Raw genomic sequence first — 15740 nt, forward strand, 5'->3', positions numbered from 1 at the left:
ATGTAAACCTATTATTATTATTAAAATGATTCAAACTACTACTGAAATTACTGAAAACTAAAGGTTAACATTTTCAGCAACAAACAATAAATTTAACTGAAACAAGCAATTTTATCTTAGCATTCACCAGAAACTTTTTTGGGGGGCCTTTTTATCTTATGGCTTCATTTTCGATAGGGACAGTGAAGACTGACAGAAAAGCGGAGGAAGAAGAGGGAAAGACATGCGTCACAGGGCCGGGGATCGGACGCAAACTAAACAGCGCGTTAAACCGACGCCCACCTAAAGGTTTTTGAAACTTTCTTGGAAGTGAAAGGTTAACTTGAACAGAAGGATATGTTGATTCCCTCTTGTGTTCACAGTAGGTAACTACAACGAACACCATCAACCTCAAAACACAAGAGAGCCCTGACTGCCCACGTTTAGCCCCGCCTCCAGCGGCATTATGTTGTCAGGGGTATTTGGGGGAAAACACTAGCATTGTTACCAGGTATTACTTAAATACATGCTCTTATTTAAGTAACCAAATTTCCCCTTGTGGGACAATTAAAGGATTATTCTATTCTATTCTATTCTTATGCAGATATGTTGTTGAACCGCACGGTAACCTGTGTACAACACACATCTGTTTTCTATATTTTATTGTATTTATAAATGTCTATATATGAAATTTTATGCAAAGATTTATAATTTAATTTTTATTATTTTATTGTATTTTTTTCACCAAATTAATAGTTTAGCTCCTGAAACTCTGGAAAGATAACTCTGAAAATAGCAAGACAATGGCAAAAAATCAAAAACAAAGAATAGATTGGACCCAAAACAATTCAAATTCCCAAGGAGGAATTGTTTGTGTTCTTTATATTTTAATAACTTTTCATTGTTGATGGTCACACGTCTTTCAAAGCAATCGGTAAAGTATACATGGCTCACCTCACCGAGAGGCTGTGCCAGATACTGAACAGGACAGTTACATGCCAGTGCATTATCGTATCATAATACATCCAATTTGGGTCTTACATCCGGCCAAAGAGTTTAGATCAATGCATGAACCTTACACTACCTCCAATGCAAAACATCTGCGTAAACTCAAAAACCCCCAAAATCATATGACCCCCTTGGGGGCAGTGAGAAGGAAAAACTCTCTTTTAACAGGAAGAAACTTCCGGCAGAACCAGGCTCAGAAAGGGGTGGTCATCTGCCGCAACCGGTTGGGGTGAGACTTGCTTTCTGTAAGTTGTTCATTTCGAAACATGTTTTAATTGTTTGTGCCTTTACTTCAGAGAAGACTTACTGTAAACAAATTTCCAGGCTTCTCATGTTTTATTTTTTAATCATGAGCGTTATTAGCTAAAATACATAACCAATATAATATCTGCTGTGTAGAGTTCAATGACATTTTGTGCAAATCATCATTACATAACAATGTTACAGTCCCTCAGCAACACTCGTCTGCAGGTGTAATTATCTAGAATAATGGTTGTTTCAGTTCAGGCAGTGCTGAACATTTTGTTTTAAAAGCTGATGTTTGTATTGGGAAAAAATCATACAGGAATCATCACTCGCTTTCTTTTCAGTATCTTTTCAGTTACAAACAAACAAAAAGCTTCATTAGTGCCTTAAATATTTTAAGGCACTAAAAAGTATTTTGTTAAGTTTAAGCACTGAACACTACTTGTTTATTTTTATGAAAAGGTTGCCATTTGGGTTAAAGTGTGTCATTTCAACACACTAACCCTGTAAAGTGGGACATAACATCAAAGCATCCTTTAAGAGTATCTGCATGCGCTGATTTTGAAGTATGAGATGTAGTAAACCAAACTATTCATTATTAAATAAAGTCAACAAAAGCACAACTTGAGTCAAATAAATTTTATTAATTACATGTAATATAATGTCTACTTACTATTCCAATAATTATTAAATATAACATGAAAAAAAATAATGGTTACATAATTTAAACTGTAACTACCACAGATGAAAAGGTTTGAACAAGAAGGAAGTAAAGGGGAAAAAATGCTTTTGCAAGCTTGCTTGTGTCTGGCAGCAAAACACTGGAAAGCTCATACCACGTGATGCTAGACTTTAAAACACAAACCAGGATGAAAAGGAAAATAACGGCAATATTTTCTTTTCACAGTGTGAATTTTGTATTTTACTCTATAAGACAGCACAGAGCACAGACCACAAAAACAGTGACTGCATAGAAAAGCAATTTCTTGGCCAATACACCAGGAAGAAATACGCAGAGTACATAGAACACAATTGATTTTCACAGTAAATACAATACAAAGCAATTCAGTATATCTGGGTAATAATAATAAGTCTATAAAAGTCCATTTTAATATTACTTACAAATGTAATCCTTTACACCTTACATACCTCTACAAGCTCTGAGCTGTGGGTCCATTTTTAGTCATTTGTGACCCAAATTCACGAGTGGCTACCAAGAATCTCATCCAAATTGATATCTTTCATCCAGTCATCATTTCCAGAGCCCGATTTGAGCAGGGAATCTATGAAGTCTGAGTCTGCATTGATTCCCGGAACTGTGTTGTCCCCCTCTGGGAGGAAGTCAAAGGTCAGACGGTTAGTTCTGTTATTATGGTAGCTGCTAGAGCTGGGACTGGGCTCTGTAAAGTTCCCTGCTGGTATCCTCGGTTCAGGTGAGGCCTGGTTAAGGTTTCCCACGGCTGAGGGAGAACCCATCATTGCCTGACTTACTCTCTGGCCTATGTCTCTTAGTGGAGGGTTTAGAGTGTGCATGCTGATGTCTGGTGCTACCTGGTTGGGAGGGGCAATGTGTCTCTGTTGGAATGGATGGTTTGGCAAGTCCTGCACACCCTGGGACTGTAGTGGGTTGGGTAGCTGCCTAATACAGAGTCCAGGTGTCACTTGCTTGTTGGCTGAACCCCAGCCCATGTTGACATTTGTCACCAACCCTCCTACACCCTGTCCTGGCACAGAGGAACGCAAGTGAGATGTCAATCTCTGGTGCTGTACACCTGCCACACTGTTTATCCCAAAAGACTTTCCTTGTGTGTTTGGGCCCTGGAACCTGGGTTTACTCGGATTCAGTCGAATTTGACTGTGACTGTTTTGCTGCCGGCATTGGCTGACACAAGAACTGGGGTGACAATCTGTCCCAATAGAAAATCTACGGTCTGATGGTGAAGCACTCATCTTTGAAGCAGAACCAACTGCAAGGTGACAAGACTGTAGGGTCTTCTCAGGGCCACTGTTAGGACACTGGGAGGAGTTTCGACCTGCAGAAACATCAAACAAAAAAAAAAAAGAAGTTTTTTTTATTAAGATTGTTTGTTGGCATGTAAAGCATTCCTTAATCACTAGAAATTTAAAGTACCTGGGAAGATGTTTCCCTGCTGAACTCCAGCTATACTTCTTGACTGCTTGTAATCTGGCGGTGGTCTTGTCAGGTGACGACTAAACTGATCATGTGTGTTGTCTTTGTCCTTGAAAGTAAAAACAGTATATTCATATGATTGACCAAAACAGTCTTAATTAATCAGTGAAAACGGTATGATGTAAATGCAGCTTACTGAATTGCCGATGGTGTGCTGCGGTTGGTTGAGCTGTCTTTGCATGGCCTGTGTTTTTGGAGGCCCTTTCTGCTGGTTGTTTGGGACCGGGGGTCGTGGCTGTGGCTGGGCTGACATGACTCCTAAGCTTCCATTAGTGGGCAGCCTTGGACCAGCAGGAAGACCCTTTGAAAAAGAGACTACATTACTCTCAGTGAAAGCACAAAATCAAAACATTGCAACAACACAGGCATGCCAGTAGGGGGCAAAACTCTACAAGACATCATATATCTGTTTCAAAGATGCTATTCAACCTCCAGAATGTGGTCAAGGCTACTCCCTCTGCAGATGAAAAAGGGAAAAATGGAGGGGGCTTTTTTTTTTTCTGTTCTTTTTTTTTTTTTTTGTTGGGGGAGGTGCGGGGGGGTTCAAGTCATCCTCAAGGCCTGCCTCTCCCCTGATAATTGTGTCTAAAGAGAGTGGAAAGAATCCCTGAGACAGCAGGAAATGTGTGCCGATGGGAAGTTAAGCGCCAGCACCATGACTACCTCCATTTAATAAGCTCTCCCTTACTGATCACTGTGTTGTTTTTGGCAAGGAGGCATTCCATCCTCTAGAAACCCATTTGGCTCCTGACACTATCACTGATTAAAATGTTGTAGTCTGCGGCGCAGGAATTGAGAGATCCAAACTAGCTTTTTGTTTAAAGTTTTGTGCTCAGTGTATGCTTTTTTTGTTGTTGTTGCAGATAATCTTTCACCATGTGAATACCATGGTGCTTAAGATGTTACAGTCCTTCCATTTCATATTTTCTTTAGCTTTTTTAGACAGCTGTGGCGACCATCCAAGCGCTCCAAATAAAACTAGCCTTTCATGTGGATACCCTCACAACACACAAGCTTGCATCAAGTGCGAACATTTGTCATGAAGGAGGTTAATGTGCACCAAATCCAAGTCAACACATACTGTGTATACAGTGTCAGTCACTGTGTTGACTTAAAATGTTTCCCAGGGTAAAATGGATTAGAAATCCAACAGTGCATTTACCAGAAGCTACTACTTAAGGACAGAGTCTTTGCAGAGAATGAATATCTACAGGGTAGTAGCTTTCTGATTTTCTGAAGAAAAAAAAGGAAGAATATGTGTGTGTGTGTGTGTGTGTGTGTGTGTGTGTGTGTGTGTCTACTAGTCTTAGTGAATGATAATGAATGGACTGAAATTTGGAGAAGTAACGAGACAGGATTAGAGAATAAGGGAAGCCGAAACTCATCAGGAGTCACAAGCCACTTCACGTAAGCTAATATTCGCCTTCTCTGCCTGAGTTCAACCCACACAGCAAACCAAGCATGGCAATGAGGTTACACAGGGACTGAAACATCAAAACAGTGGTTTCTCCTCTTACAGTAGAAAGCAGAGTCACTGGTTTTGATTTACTTTATCCATTTACTGAGTCTATAAGAAAACGTGACCTTCAAAGACTTGTTCCCCACAGAGGTAAACTGAAGAGAGCTTGATCCATCTTTGTTGTAAGAAAAGACCCAATGAGGGGTGTTTTAGCGTGTACAACTGAGTAATCCTCTGTCATCCTGATGTGTCATAAAGCTGTTTTCCATGTTTCCCCCCTTCCATTCTTCACAAGTTTTTTGTAAATGAATACCACATGTGGCTCGGGCTTGAGAGAAGGAGCGGAGTGATTTAGTCTCCCATCCTGCGGCAGCGCAGGCAGCTGACAGTGATCCAGGCCCAGCCTTGCCGGCTCTCACACTGCACTTCCTCCAGTCTGGTCTCAGGATGCTGTCCCTGGGGAGCGCCTCGGCATCTGGAATTGGCCGCAGCTCCCTTTCCCAGGAAACAAGTACTCCCTTCACAGCACTGCTGGAGTGACCTGGTAGGCTCAACCCCTATGGCCCCGCTCTTATCCTAACTGAAGGATTTGGTGCCACAAGATCAACAACAAAAGTTGAGGAGTCCTTATTTACTTTGAGTAAACCTTTATTTTTAGATGTTGCCTTAGTTTTGAGTTCTACTCCACGTTTGCCGTTACTAGACAGTTGTGTAGTAGTAGTGATAAAACAGAAAGGAAATGCGTTAGACGGGTTATGACATCCAGCTCAGGTCTGCAGCCAGATTATGTGGCATGCACTGTGAGCATTCGGCTACTTTGGCTACTGGGTTCATGCATTTCAGTAAGGACAGTATTCTCCAGAAAGTTTGCATGTCGTATTGAAATAGGAATTGGTTTTAGCCGAAACTAAAAACTATGGGATGATGAAATCGCTGTCAAATGTCTTCATTTGATCTGATGCAGAGAAAATACGGATGTCGCTTTGGATAAGACTGTCTGACAAATATTTGTACCGCATGTGTACACAACTGAATTTGAAATAAAAAAAAAATTGTAAACATAGGTCATTATATTGCTATAAAGATATTTAATATGAAAAAATATTCAGTAACTATTTGACTTGAGTCATTAAGGGACTAAAAAGATTTACTTTCACTAACATAGTTTGTGCTAGAAAACCATTTTTCTTTGTTTCCCTGAAAGGTCTTTCTGGAACCGAAAACTCCATACAGAGCTTTTTTCTTTTTATTGAAGCAGTACTTTTTCCACTGCTGCAATATTTCAGAAATTAAAAATAATAAACACCTGCAGGATTGCCTCATTCTTTATTAGCACTCATATTACACCCCAAAGTATTTTTTTCTTTAGCCAAAACACACAAGACAGCTACACAACTGGTGAAACTAGCAACACAAAATTTTGCCCTTGAGACAGCATTGCCACCAACTACAGTAACTCAGGTTTCATAATGCATTAGTGTCCTCTAGTGCATGCTGCTCCAGAATGTACTCGTATGAGTAGTTTAAGTGGGTGAAGTGAATATTGTGCAACCTCAGAGGTTTACACAGTGGTGGATTTGAATTTCGTCAGGTTTGATTCAGAAAGTGATTATTAGTAAGAAGCTTCAAACATGTTTGGACGTGCATGCTTTAATAACGGTCTCCAGCTTCAGGCAGTGGAAGGAAGCCCACTGCTAGTTACTTGTGTTACACAGGGGATCAGGGCACTCTTTCAGGACCTTTATTTCTCTGGCATTACTAATTCAGTTCACTGTGGGAAGAGACTCCACTCTTTTTTTCCTCTCTATAAGCTGTCCCTCTCTCATTAGCTGGACTTTTAACCCTGTACATGCTGGCTAAAATTTACAAACACCATTATCAGCACTTTTTAGCTCAGCTTGAAATTATAAATAGTGTCCATAAATTATAAAGGTCTTTTTTTTATCCTCAATTCTAACCCTATCATATTCATAGCTACGTGCTGGTTATTTGGTCACATTAAAAAATAATTTCTTTGGGAAAGCTGTCTCACCAAGGCCTTAACCCCTCACAAACTTTTAAAAAGAGGTTTTACTTTAAGGAGCTCTGAAATAATGTTTAATAATTCAACAAATTCACAAGTCTTTTTCATTATTTGATATCCAGCTCTGTTAAGTGTCTTCCCCTTTTCTCTCACTGCAATCCTTTTTAAATTAGATACCACATCTTACATATTTTATAAAAATGCTTATTATCTCTAATGCAACACTAATACTACTGTCACTATTACGGCAGCCAGTACATTTGCTTGAAATGATGCATTGCAATGGGGTCAATCTGAGCCCAGAAAATGCTTTTTCTTTGTCTATTTAAATCATCTACCAATCTTTAAGCCCATGTATTTCTGCCTCAAACATTTATGTAAGGCTTCTGATATCAGGAATATTTGTCAAGTAGTTTCAAGGTAACCATGAACAGCCATTGTTTAAAGTGTAAATAGCTCTAGCAGTGGTAAAACTGGTCCCGTTTTGATGTGTTGATGTAACTGTCATGATCCTACCTGGTTTACTTCCATGTCTGCATAACTCCCTCCCTCTCTCCTTCTTCCCACCCTCTCCCAGTCACCCAAGCACTTCCCTTGATCTGTAGAGGTTATGAGAGCTCTGTTGCGGGGCTCGCATTATCGTTTCACACAAAGGCAGCTACAGATATTGTTGGTGCAAAAAATGAAAGAGGGGAGGGTCTAAATCTCTCCAATCATAACAAATCAGTGATTCAACCTCCGGCACTAGGCTAAGCAGATTACTGTCATTTTCCACCACTTGTCCCTTGTAGCTAACAACCTCCAATTAGCAAATCCCGCTGTGCATATCTGTGCCCTGACAGGGAGCCACCATGACAAGCAGAGAAATTAGAAGTCCTGCATGATAATCTACCATGCTCTGGCAATCTGTGTCATCGTCAAACGCACACACACAGACATTAACAAGAACAATAAAGTCGCAGAATAAACAGAGCTGCATTGTAGCTGTTTTAGACAGCAGGTTGGCTGCTGCAAGCAAACTGAAGATGCCAGCAGGACAACTAAATGAGTACGTTTGATTGTGCGTTGGATTATGTTACTAGACTTTCTATAGAAAAAAAGGCAGTCGGTGCTGTTATTGACTTTGTTCATAAAGTGCAGTAAAATAGAAAAATGAAACATTCTGTGGATCAAACAGAATATTAAGTAGCCATACTGGTCTCAGTATTTTATGGCACTAGCTATGCTTGATATGCCGCTATGGGCACATGTTACATCAAATCTCTCAATTGTGGAAGCCGTCCTGCTGTAGAGCTGAAAAGTTAAAATAGTGTTTTCACACAAGGGCAATCGTGTGTAAAGGAATTTTGGACAGAGACCTTACCTGCCGCTGCTGTGACGGTCTGAAAGGCAGCCCTCCGTGAGCAGTCTTGGTTTGCAGACAAAGGGCTCCTGATGTGGGGATTTGTTGGCTCTGGAAATGGAGACCTGAATGTGGCTGATGTGGGCCCGGTGAAGGTGACTGTTGCTGCTGTTCTGTCTTGTTCACTGGGTTTGTCATGATAGACATGGGCTGGCTGGCAGAATGGGGTACTTTGGGGCTGAAATGCAATGTAGGCTTGGTGCTGAGAACCTTCATGTCCAAATGATTGGAGCCATTGTGGCTGGTTGATTTGAAGAGACAGTTGTTGATCCCTTTATTGTGAGAGCCAATCCTCTGCTGGTTGAGTGGGAGTGGGCTAGAGACATTGTCTTGAGGGAAGGTGCTGGTGGAGGAGTGGGTGCTCATGGAAGGAGCCCAGCTGGTCAGGGCCACAGGTGCGGTTTGGTGGTGGTGATGGAGAAGAGAACTCGGTTGCTGCTGGTTTGCTGCCATCTGCTTTAGCTGCTCTGCGTGAGATATTTCAGGCCAGCAGGGCATCCTTGGGTGTCCTGCCTGAGTGTTAGCTTTTTGCGATGTGGTGGTTGAAGACGTGCTGGTCAATGTGAAAGTGGGCCCTGCAGAAGCGGGTCGAAGCTGTGGTGAGCCACAATGAGCCTGCCCAAAATCGGGTGAGTGCTCTGTCTTTATCGGCTTGTCCAGTGGAGAGCACAGACTGGCAGCTGCTCCCGCCGAGCTTGGCCGTCCTAGATCCAAGCCAAATGTATCATCCTGCTTTAGCATCTTTTCAAACTCCAGGTCATTCAGTGTAGGCACCGTCTTTGTCAGTTCATCAAAGAGATCCTGGAGTTCTGGATCAATCTGACCTTCATCTTTGAAGTCAAACATCATCTCTGCATTTGACTGGTCACAAGACTGGATCTCAGAGGGCTCTTTCTTCATTTCTTTCAGGGTCATGTTGAATATGTCTGACCCCAGTGCATGAGGCATCATGTAATTCTTCCTCTGCATGCTCATGGCTGAGGTGCCTTGCAGAGAATGGGACTGGGCTAAGTTGTGGTCCACACGGACCCGCTTAAAGTCTGATCCAGGGAAACCACAGGAGAGGCCATTTTGCTTTGATATTTGTCCTGGGGCATGCCCCTCAATCTTCCTTCGCAAAGATCCATGAATCTGCAAAAAATAACATATAGAAGTTAAACCCAGGAAAAAACAAATATCAAAGTCTTTTAACATTTACCTTTTTTTATCACCAGGTAAGCAAAAATAACCCCAGCAGGTATGCAGTTCAGATAAACCCGGAGTTAAATTATTGTACTTAATGGAAAATGTGTCATGTGAGAGAATGTAAAGTAGTTCTGAAAATGAATACACTAGACAGACGTGAAGTGACACCATGTATTCAAGACTAATTTCACACATATTAATTAACAAATGCTAATCTTAAAGTTAATAAAAGCAGTGATTTCTCAAACGGTTCATTCTGGCATCAATCACAAATTAGGGTAAGACCATGCACATTCAGATTGCGCAAAATTGGAATACACAGTTTATTTAAACTCTTCCAATACAGCAAGAAGGAACTGGAAAAATGTTTTGATATAATGTAGCCTGAGTGCATTGAATGGGATGAGAAGATAGTTAGGAATCTGATATAGTCGACAGACTGCAGAGAGAAGAATAAGCTCTTTGTCTGTTTCCCTCATTTGCATACATTATATTTTCATCCATTGTGCTTCGTTAGATATACAGAGTTTCTCCTTTGTGGCTGAGATTCTGCTTAACATGCTGGTGCAGATATCTGATTTCCTTTTGTCCTCTACCCATGTCTTCATTTAAGGTAATAAGAACAGAGGTGGAACTAACTAAGCACACAGCAACACTCTTAATCATCCTAACTGTGAATTTTACTATTCCAAAAATGAGTCATATTTTTAGGAGAAGATATCATCATGTCAACAAAACAATACAATCTCCAATATGAGTCTTTAACAACAGTGAGAAAGGCTGTCTATTAAGGAGCGATCTGTTGTGTACATGCATTCATACAAATGGCTGATTATCTGACCATATTTTAATGCAACTCCTGCATGGAAACAAAATGGTTTTAATTGTACACCAGCCTGATCATAGGAGGAGTATCAGTGTGTTGCCTATTTCACTGTGGAACAAATTTGACTCATTTCCACTAGCTGGCATTAAGATGATTCATAGCTTGAGGCTTTGGAGCGAATCCTGCAGTTCACTACATTTCTACTCTGTTCATGTCATATTATTTCTACTAATGCTCTTAACAACAGTTCATGTTAATCAAGGTACAAATATCTCTGACTCACCAAGCCTGCAAATGCTAATACATGTCCATGCGTGCTTTGACACAGTAACTGGATGATGACAATAATGCTGATGCACTTAAAAGCAGAGGGACATTGTTTTGTTTAATCACACTGACTTTGCATTTAACTTTATCTCGCTAATACAAACCATATTTTTTAAACCACAACTGCAAAACAAAGATAACCAGGAGAAAAATTCAACATGCAAGCAGCAGAACCTTACTTTTGCTCCATTTTATGATGAGTATGAATCCACTCAAAAAAACAAAACAAAAAAAATGCTACGGTCAGTTTTCATTCTCTTTGATGTTTGCCTCCTATTGTGCAAAATAATGTATGTTGAGAGTTTGCACTTTCAAGGTGCTTATAAAAATCAGTTTTTTTCTTAATCTAAGCTCATCCAAAAGCCCCAACAGGGCTTGCATGTGCAACATTTGCCACATTAAAACTCATTTGGAGGCATAGCCCAGTGCAGTAGGTTGGAATCTTGAAATTTGCATTGAGGATTATTTCAATAGTAGAAAAAAAGAGAGTAGTATTTAAAAAATGTTCTCGACAGGGACAAATAAGTAAACAAAGTAGGCTGGTAAGTGAAATGTAATGTACGTTTTATTGGTTTCCACCAAAAAATGAAACAATTAATAATTAATAATAATAATATTAATAATTAAATAATAATAGTAATTAAGATAATAATTTAAAAAAGTAATGAAACAAAATAAAATGCAACCCAATACCAAACAAAAAGAGAGGCAATAATTTAAACATGCTTTGCTGGATAAAGTAACCTCAGTAGACAGTTTCTTAGAGTCTAGAGAGGAAAAAAAACCTCTTATCTTAATGGCAGTCTGGCTGCTTGATTCCTGCTTAATACAGGAAACTCTGGAGTTGCATATAATTTTACACTGGAAATGCTCCATGAGTTAATCAGCCATATGAACTTTTTCCATCTTCAATGAGAGCCACATAATCTACGACATGTGATTTTCTCCAAAACCAGATGAGAACAGGCTTTTTTTAGTGTGTGCACCTCAGGTACATGTTCTCTCATTCCACAGGGCTCTTTCTGGAAAAGACAGACAGGAGTACTCCTCATGGTTCAAGGCACTGTCAGTGAAAACACATCATGAATAATGGAAAGGACAGTGCATGTGTTGCAAAAAGCCACTGTGAGAGAGGGTTGCCTCATTTCTGTTTCTGTGCCATTTTTAAAAAAAACAAAAAAATAGCCAGGAGTAGTGTTCAGTTCAAACTTCAAGGATGAAGTGTCTCAAGACTTTGCAGTTGAGATTTTCTCATGTTTCAGTCACTCATATGTGTCACGATACTGGCTTCAATTGGGACAAACCCCAACGTCAAGCGCAAACACTTCACAGCAAAAAAGGACCATCCTGCTCACTCATCTCTCAGTACTCGGATGCAGTGGCCTCACAGCTGACCTGAAATCCTCATGACTGATCTCCTAGTGATCTCAAAATAGATTTTTTGATTAACATTTAATGAGCTCAGATGCTCTGAATCACTTTGAAAGAGATTCCTTCTGCATGAGCGGCTTAAACCTATATATTATATACTGATCATCTAAGAGAGGCATGTGCAACTGCGCCGTTGATTTTCTGTGTTGACAAAACGTTCAGCCACTGTCAATCCCAAGGTTATAGTTTAGCACAGTGTGTACACCAGGGTTGTCTTTTTTTTTTTTTTTAATGGATTAGTACAAGCTGGAAAATCAAATTAAAAGTTCTCACAGCTATAGTAAACCGAAAAAGAACCCGATACGGCACAGTGCAGAGCAGCCGATCCAAGCTAGGAAACAATTTTCCAAAAAATGATTTTCCTGAGGAAATTAAGAATGATAAGTTCAGTTTTGAACATATTCCGGTTCACGTTTGTTGATGATCTTTGACTGTGTCAGTGAGGAACCTGACCTTGGCCATGTCAACAGAGCCTATCTGTTCATGTGAGCTGGAAGGCTGTTGGCTTGTGTGTCAAGCTGAGCACTGCAGTGATGCTGAGCAGTGTGGATGGGGCTCCGGGTGAGCCATCACAACGGCGCAACACCAAGCCTCATGGTACCATCTGTCAGTCCAGTGGCACAGCCCTCTGAGCCATACATGCTTTAAGGGTACAGGTTTTAGAGTGTTTGCAGGTTTTGTGTCTGCGCATGTGTGAGTAAGAGAGTGTGGCTCAATGAGAGATCGAGCTTGCCAGCCTTTAATCTATTCACCAGAGCCTTGAAACATGTTGCAATCTGCTCCTGAGAGAGCTAGAGACCTCCCTCTCGGCATTTGACATGGAAAAAAACAGTCCCAAAATAAAGGAATAAATACGACTATTGTGTTCCTAGGGAGACATAATATTTATGCAGTTCAGCAGGTTGCATACTGTTGCAAGAGGGGATTTCAGCTCATTTATTGCCAGATAAGAAATAAGAACCTTCAGACCAGTGCCAATGATCAGCTGTCACACAAAATTCATCTGCAGGCCCAAATGTGGAAAGTTCCGTCGAATTATAAAATTTGAACTAGCTGAAGGAAGCTGCAAGCTATGATAGTGTAGCCAAAAAACATCCATGATAACTTGAACATTTTCATTATTTTAAGGCTCAGATTTGGTATGTATATTCACAAGGCAGTATATAGGCAAATCATACTGTGTGTGTGTGTGTGTGTGTGTGTGTGTGTGTGTGTGTGTGTGTGTGTGTGTGTGTGTGTGTGTGTGTGTGTGTGTGGTCCTCGAAGCGGTGGGGGGGATCCTTGTTTGTTTTACTCAGCACATTTCAGTGAGTAGCGAGGTAAGCAGAGTGTATTTGATACTATGCAACAAAACAGAAAGAAAAAAAATATCCAGGATAACAGTGATGTCATAACAACCACTAGAAAACATACTCAATCACTACCGACAATTTTGCACTTCAATTTAAATTTAAAAAGCCATCTTTGGCTTTCACACAATACAAACATTTCATTGAACAACAGGATTTGCATAGAAGTAAGAATAAAAGGAATTTAACTTTAGTAGACGCAATAATACGTCTTTTTATTATAATTCAGGTATTCTGCTTTTGTTGGATAGTTACATTGAATTTAATTCATATGCCGTAAGGTTACACAGGAATGTGAGCACAGGTTCATGGTGTGCCTCCCTAATCAGGCTGGTGTGTGTTGGGACGAAGCAGCACACTGCAGAGGTGGGCTACTTTTGGCTCCTCAGCACTTTGCATCCCCATACTTCCTGACACAGTTGTATTAGATTGAGGATGCCCTCCAGAGAGCAGGCAGGAGAGAAGGATGAGCAGCGGCAGCAGCAGGAGGAATAAAAGAGGCAGCTTTGTGGCAGCCTCTGGGAAATGGGAAGAGATGATAAGAGCTCCTTTGAAGAGAAATCATCCATTATGTTTACTGAGGGCAGACTTTTTTTTTTTAAACAGTTACTGCATCTTAGTTCCAGCATTCCGTAGAGAAACTTGCTATTTTAATCAAAAGCAGCTTGAACACTAAAAATCCTGTTAGACATTTACCTTCCAAAGAAGAGCTCCCCACTGTCCAAATCTGAAGATTACAGGGGAAGATTATAGCTAGTCCTTGCTTTGGCATGTTCACAATCCAGAAATATTTAATGCGATATCACCAAAGTTAAAGGACAGGAGAACATTCTCCAAAAACATGCAAGGACATCATAAGAACTCATATAAGCCAAGCAATGCAGCTCTCTTTTCTATTACCAGGCACCCTATGTAATGAAATGCAAAACTCTGGATGACAATATATAAAAGGTCTTTTAGTAAATCTACCATTTGTATTGATCTAAAAATACTAATTATTCTTCCCCAGGGCAGTAGTTTCAATGGTCTATATTCAATATATATATTCTGTCAGATACAATGACAGAGTCTAAGCGCTGCGACTAAGGCATTACCGCAGCATCAGCTAGGCCGTGCCACTGCAGACGTACCACAGGTCATCGACATCGCAGTGACAAGCCGTCACATCACATCACCCATGGCCATGTGGCTCTCAGAGCTCCTGACACTGCTGTCGCCTCTCATCTATATGTCATTCTTAACCACAGAGACATTTACTGAGGAGGACTGAGGGCTCCCCAGATTCAGGAACAATCCTATGCATCGCATCCGACTCTATTTTCCAGTAAAAGGTATCTGTGCGATAAATTTGTGCAAAGCAAGAAATTCTAGATTCAACTGTTCTGATCTTAAAGTTTGTTCACAGTAAATTTTAAAACACCATTAAACCTCCTGTGCAGCACAGCATCCATCCATTTAACAAACGCACAGCTGGTCACCAGACACTGAGCTTTCCTATCAACTTGGCTAATTGCTAAGGTCCTTCTTCAGCTTAAAGTCTCATTGGTACAATACCAAGTGCTGTAAGTGTGTAATTTACCTTACCTTTATCTTCTTTCAATAGGCGTACTGCACTGTTTCTGCTTAAGGGCAGAAAGTGAGAAACAACTTTCACTCTGAGAAACAGCTTGAGGGTGTGGGTGGGTCGACATACTTTAAATCAGAACATAAAAGAAATCGTAACAGCCAAGGTTTAAACCTGCAATAAGTTTTATACAATTCACCCCACCTGGGCTCAGCAGAAACAAAACGTAACCTTGTTACTTTTCTGCAAATTGGCAGATTAGCCGACTACCAAAATAATCTCTAGTTGCTGCCCTACCATTCATATTCCTCTACTTGTGTTTTTGATCTAAACTGGACTCTTTAGCTTGTTATGTAGTTGCCATCTGTGACTCTCCATCATTGGTGCTGTGAGCGTAGTGTACAATAGGTTTTGAGAGGTTTTCTTTTTTGGTTTAGAACACCTATGACATCCATGACATTATGTGAATAGTTAACATCAGTAAATTTGTCATCTTTAAATTATCATACTATCACATTGTTTTAATAGGGTCATGTCACACATTGTTGATGTAAACACTCAATTTAAGGCTAGCAATATTTGCAGACAGTAGCTCATTTTGATGTACAGCTTGTTACCACAGAAGAAGTAAACCAGGACTGTGAAGCACAAAAACATAGATCTTTAAGCAGGACTGTAGTATATACTATATATAACTAGTTAAAACAGCTTCCATGCATTGTTTTGGTTTAGCTGTAACAGTACACAAGA

The 15740-nt window shown here is 40.3% G+C and overlaps 1 protein-coding gene across 1 annotated transcript in view; it reads right to left on the reverse strand.

Annotated features, from left to right (window-relative positions):
- Positions 1–1857: 1857 nt before the first annotated feature.
- maml2 (mastermind like transcriptional coactivator 2) overlaps positions 1858–15740 on the reverse strand; it is a 33746-nt gene continuing 19863 nt past the window's right edge. The window contains exons 2-5 of the mRNA XM_084950254.1: positions 8270–9439; positions 3561–3725; positions 3365–3473; positions 1858–3266 (exon numbers count right to left, since the gene is read on the reverse strand). Coding sequence (XP_084806380.1) covers positions 2434–3266; positions 3365–3473; positions 3561–3725; positions 8270–9439 — 2277 coding nt within the window. The 3' untranslated portion in view covers positions 1858–2433. The remainder of the gene's footprint in view (positions 3267–3364; positions 3474–3560; positions 3726–8269; positions 9440–15740) is intronic.

The sequence above is a fragment of the Perissodus microlepis genome, chromosome 14 (assembly GCF_051167445.1).
Source record: "Perissodus microlepis isolate ML-2025 ecotype Zambia chromosome 14, ASM5116744v1, whole genome shotgun sequence".
NCBI lineage: Eukaryota > Metazoa > Chordata > Actinopteri > Cichliformes > Cichlidae > Perissodus > Perissodus microlepis.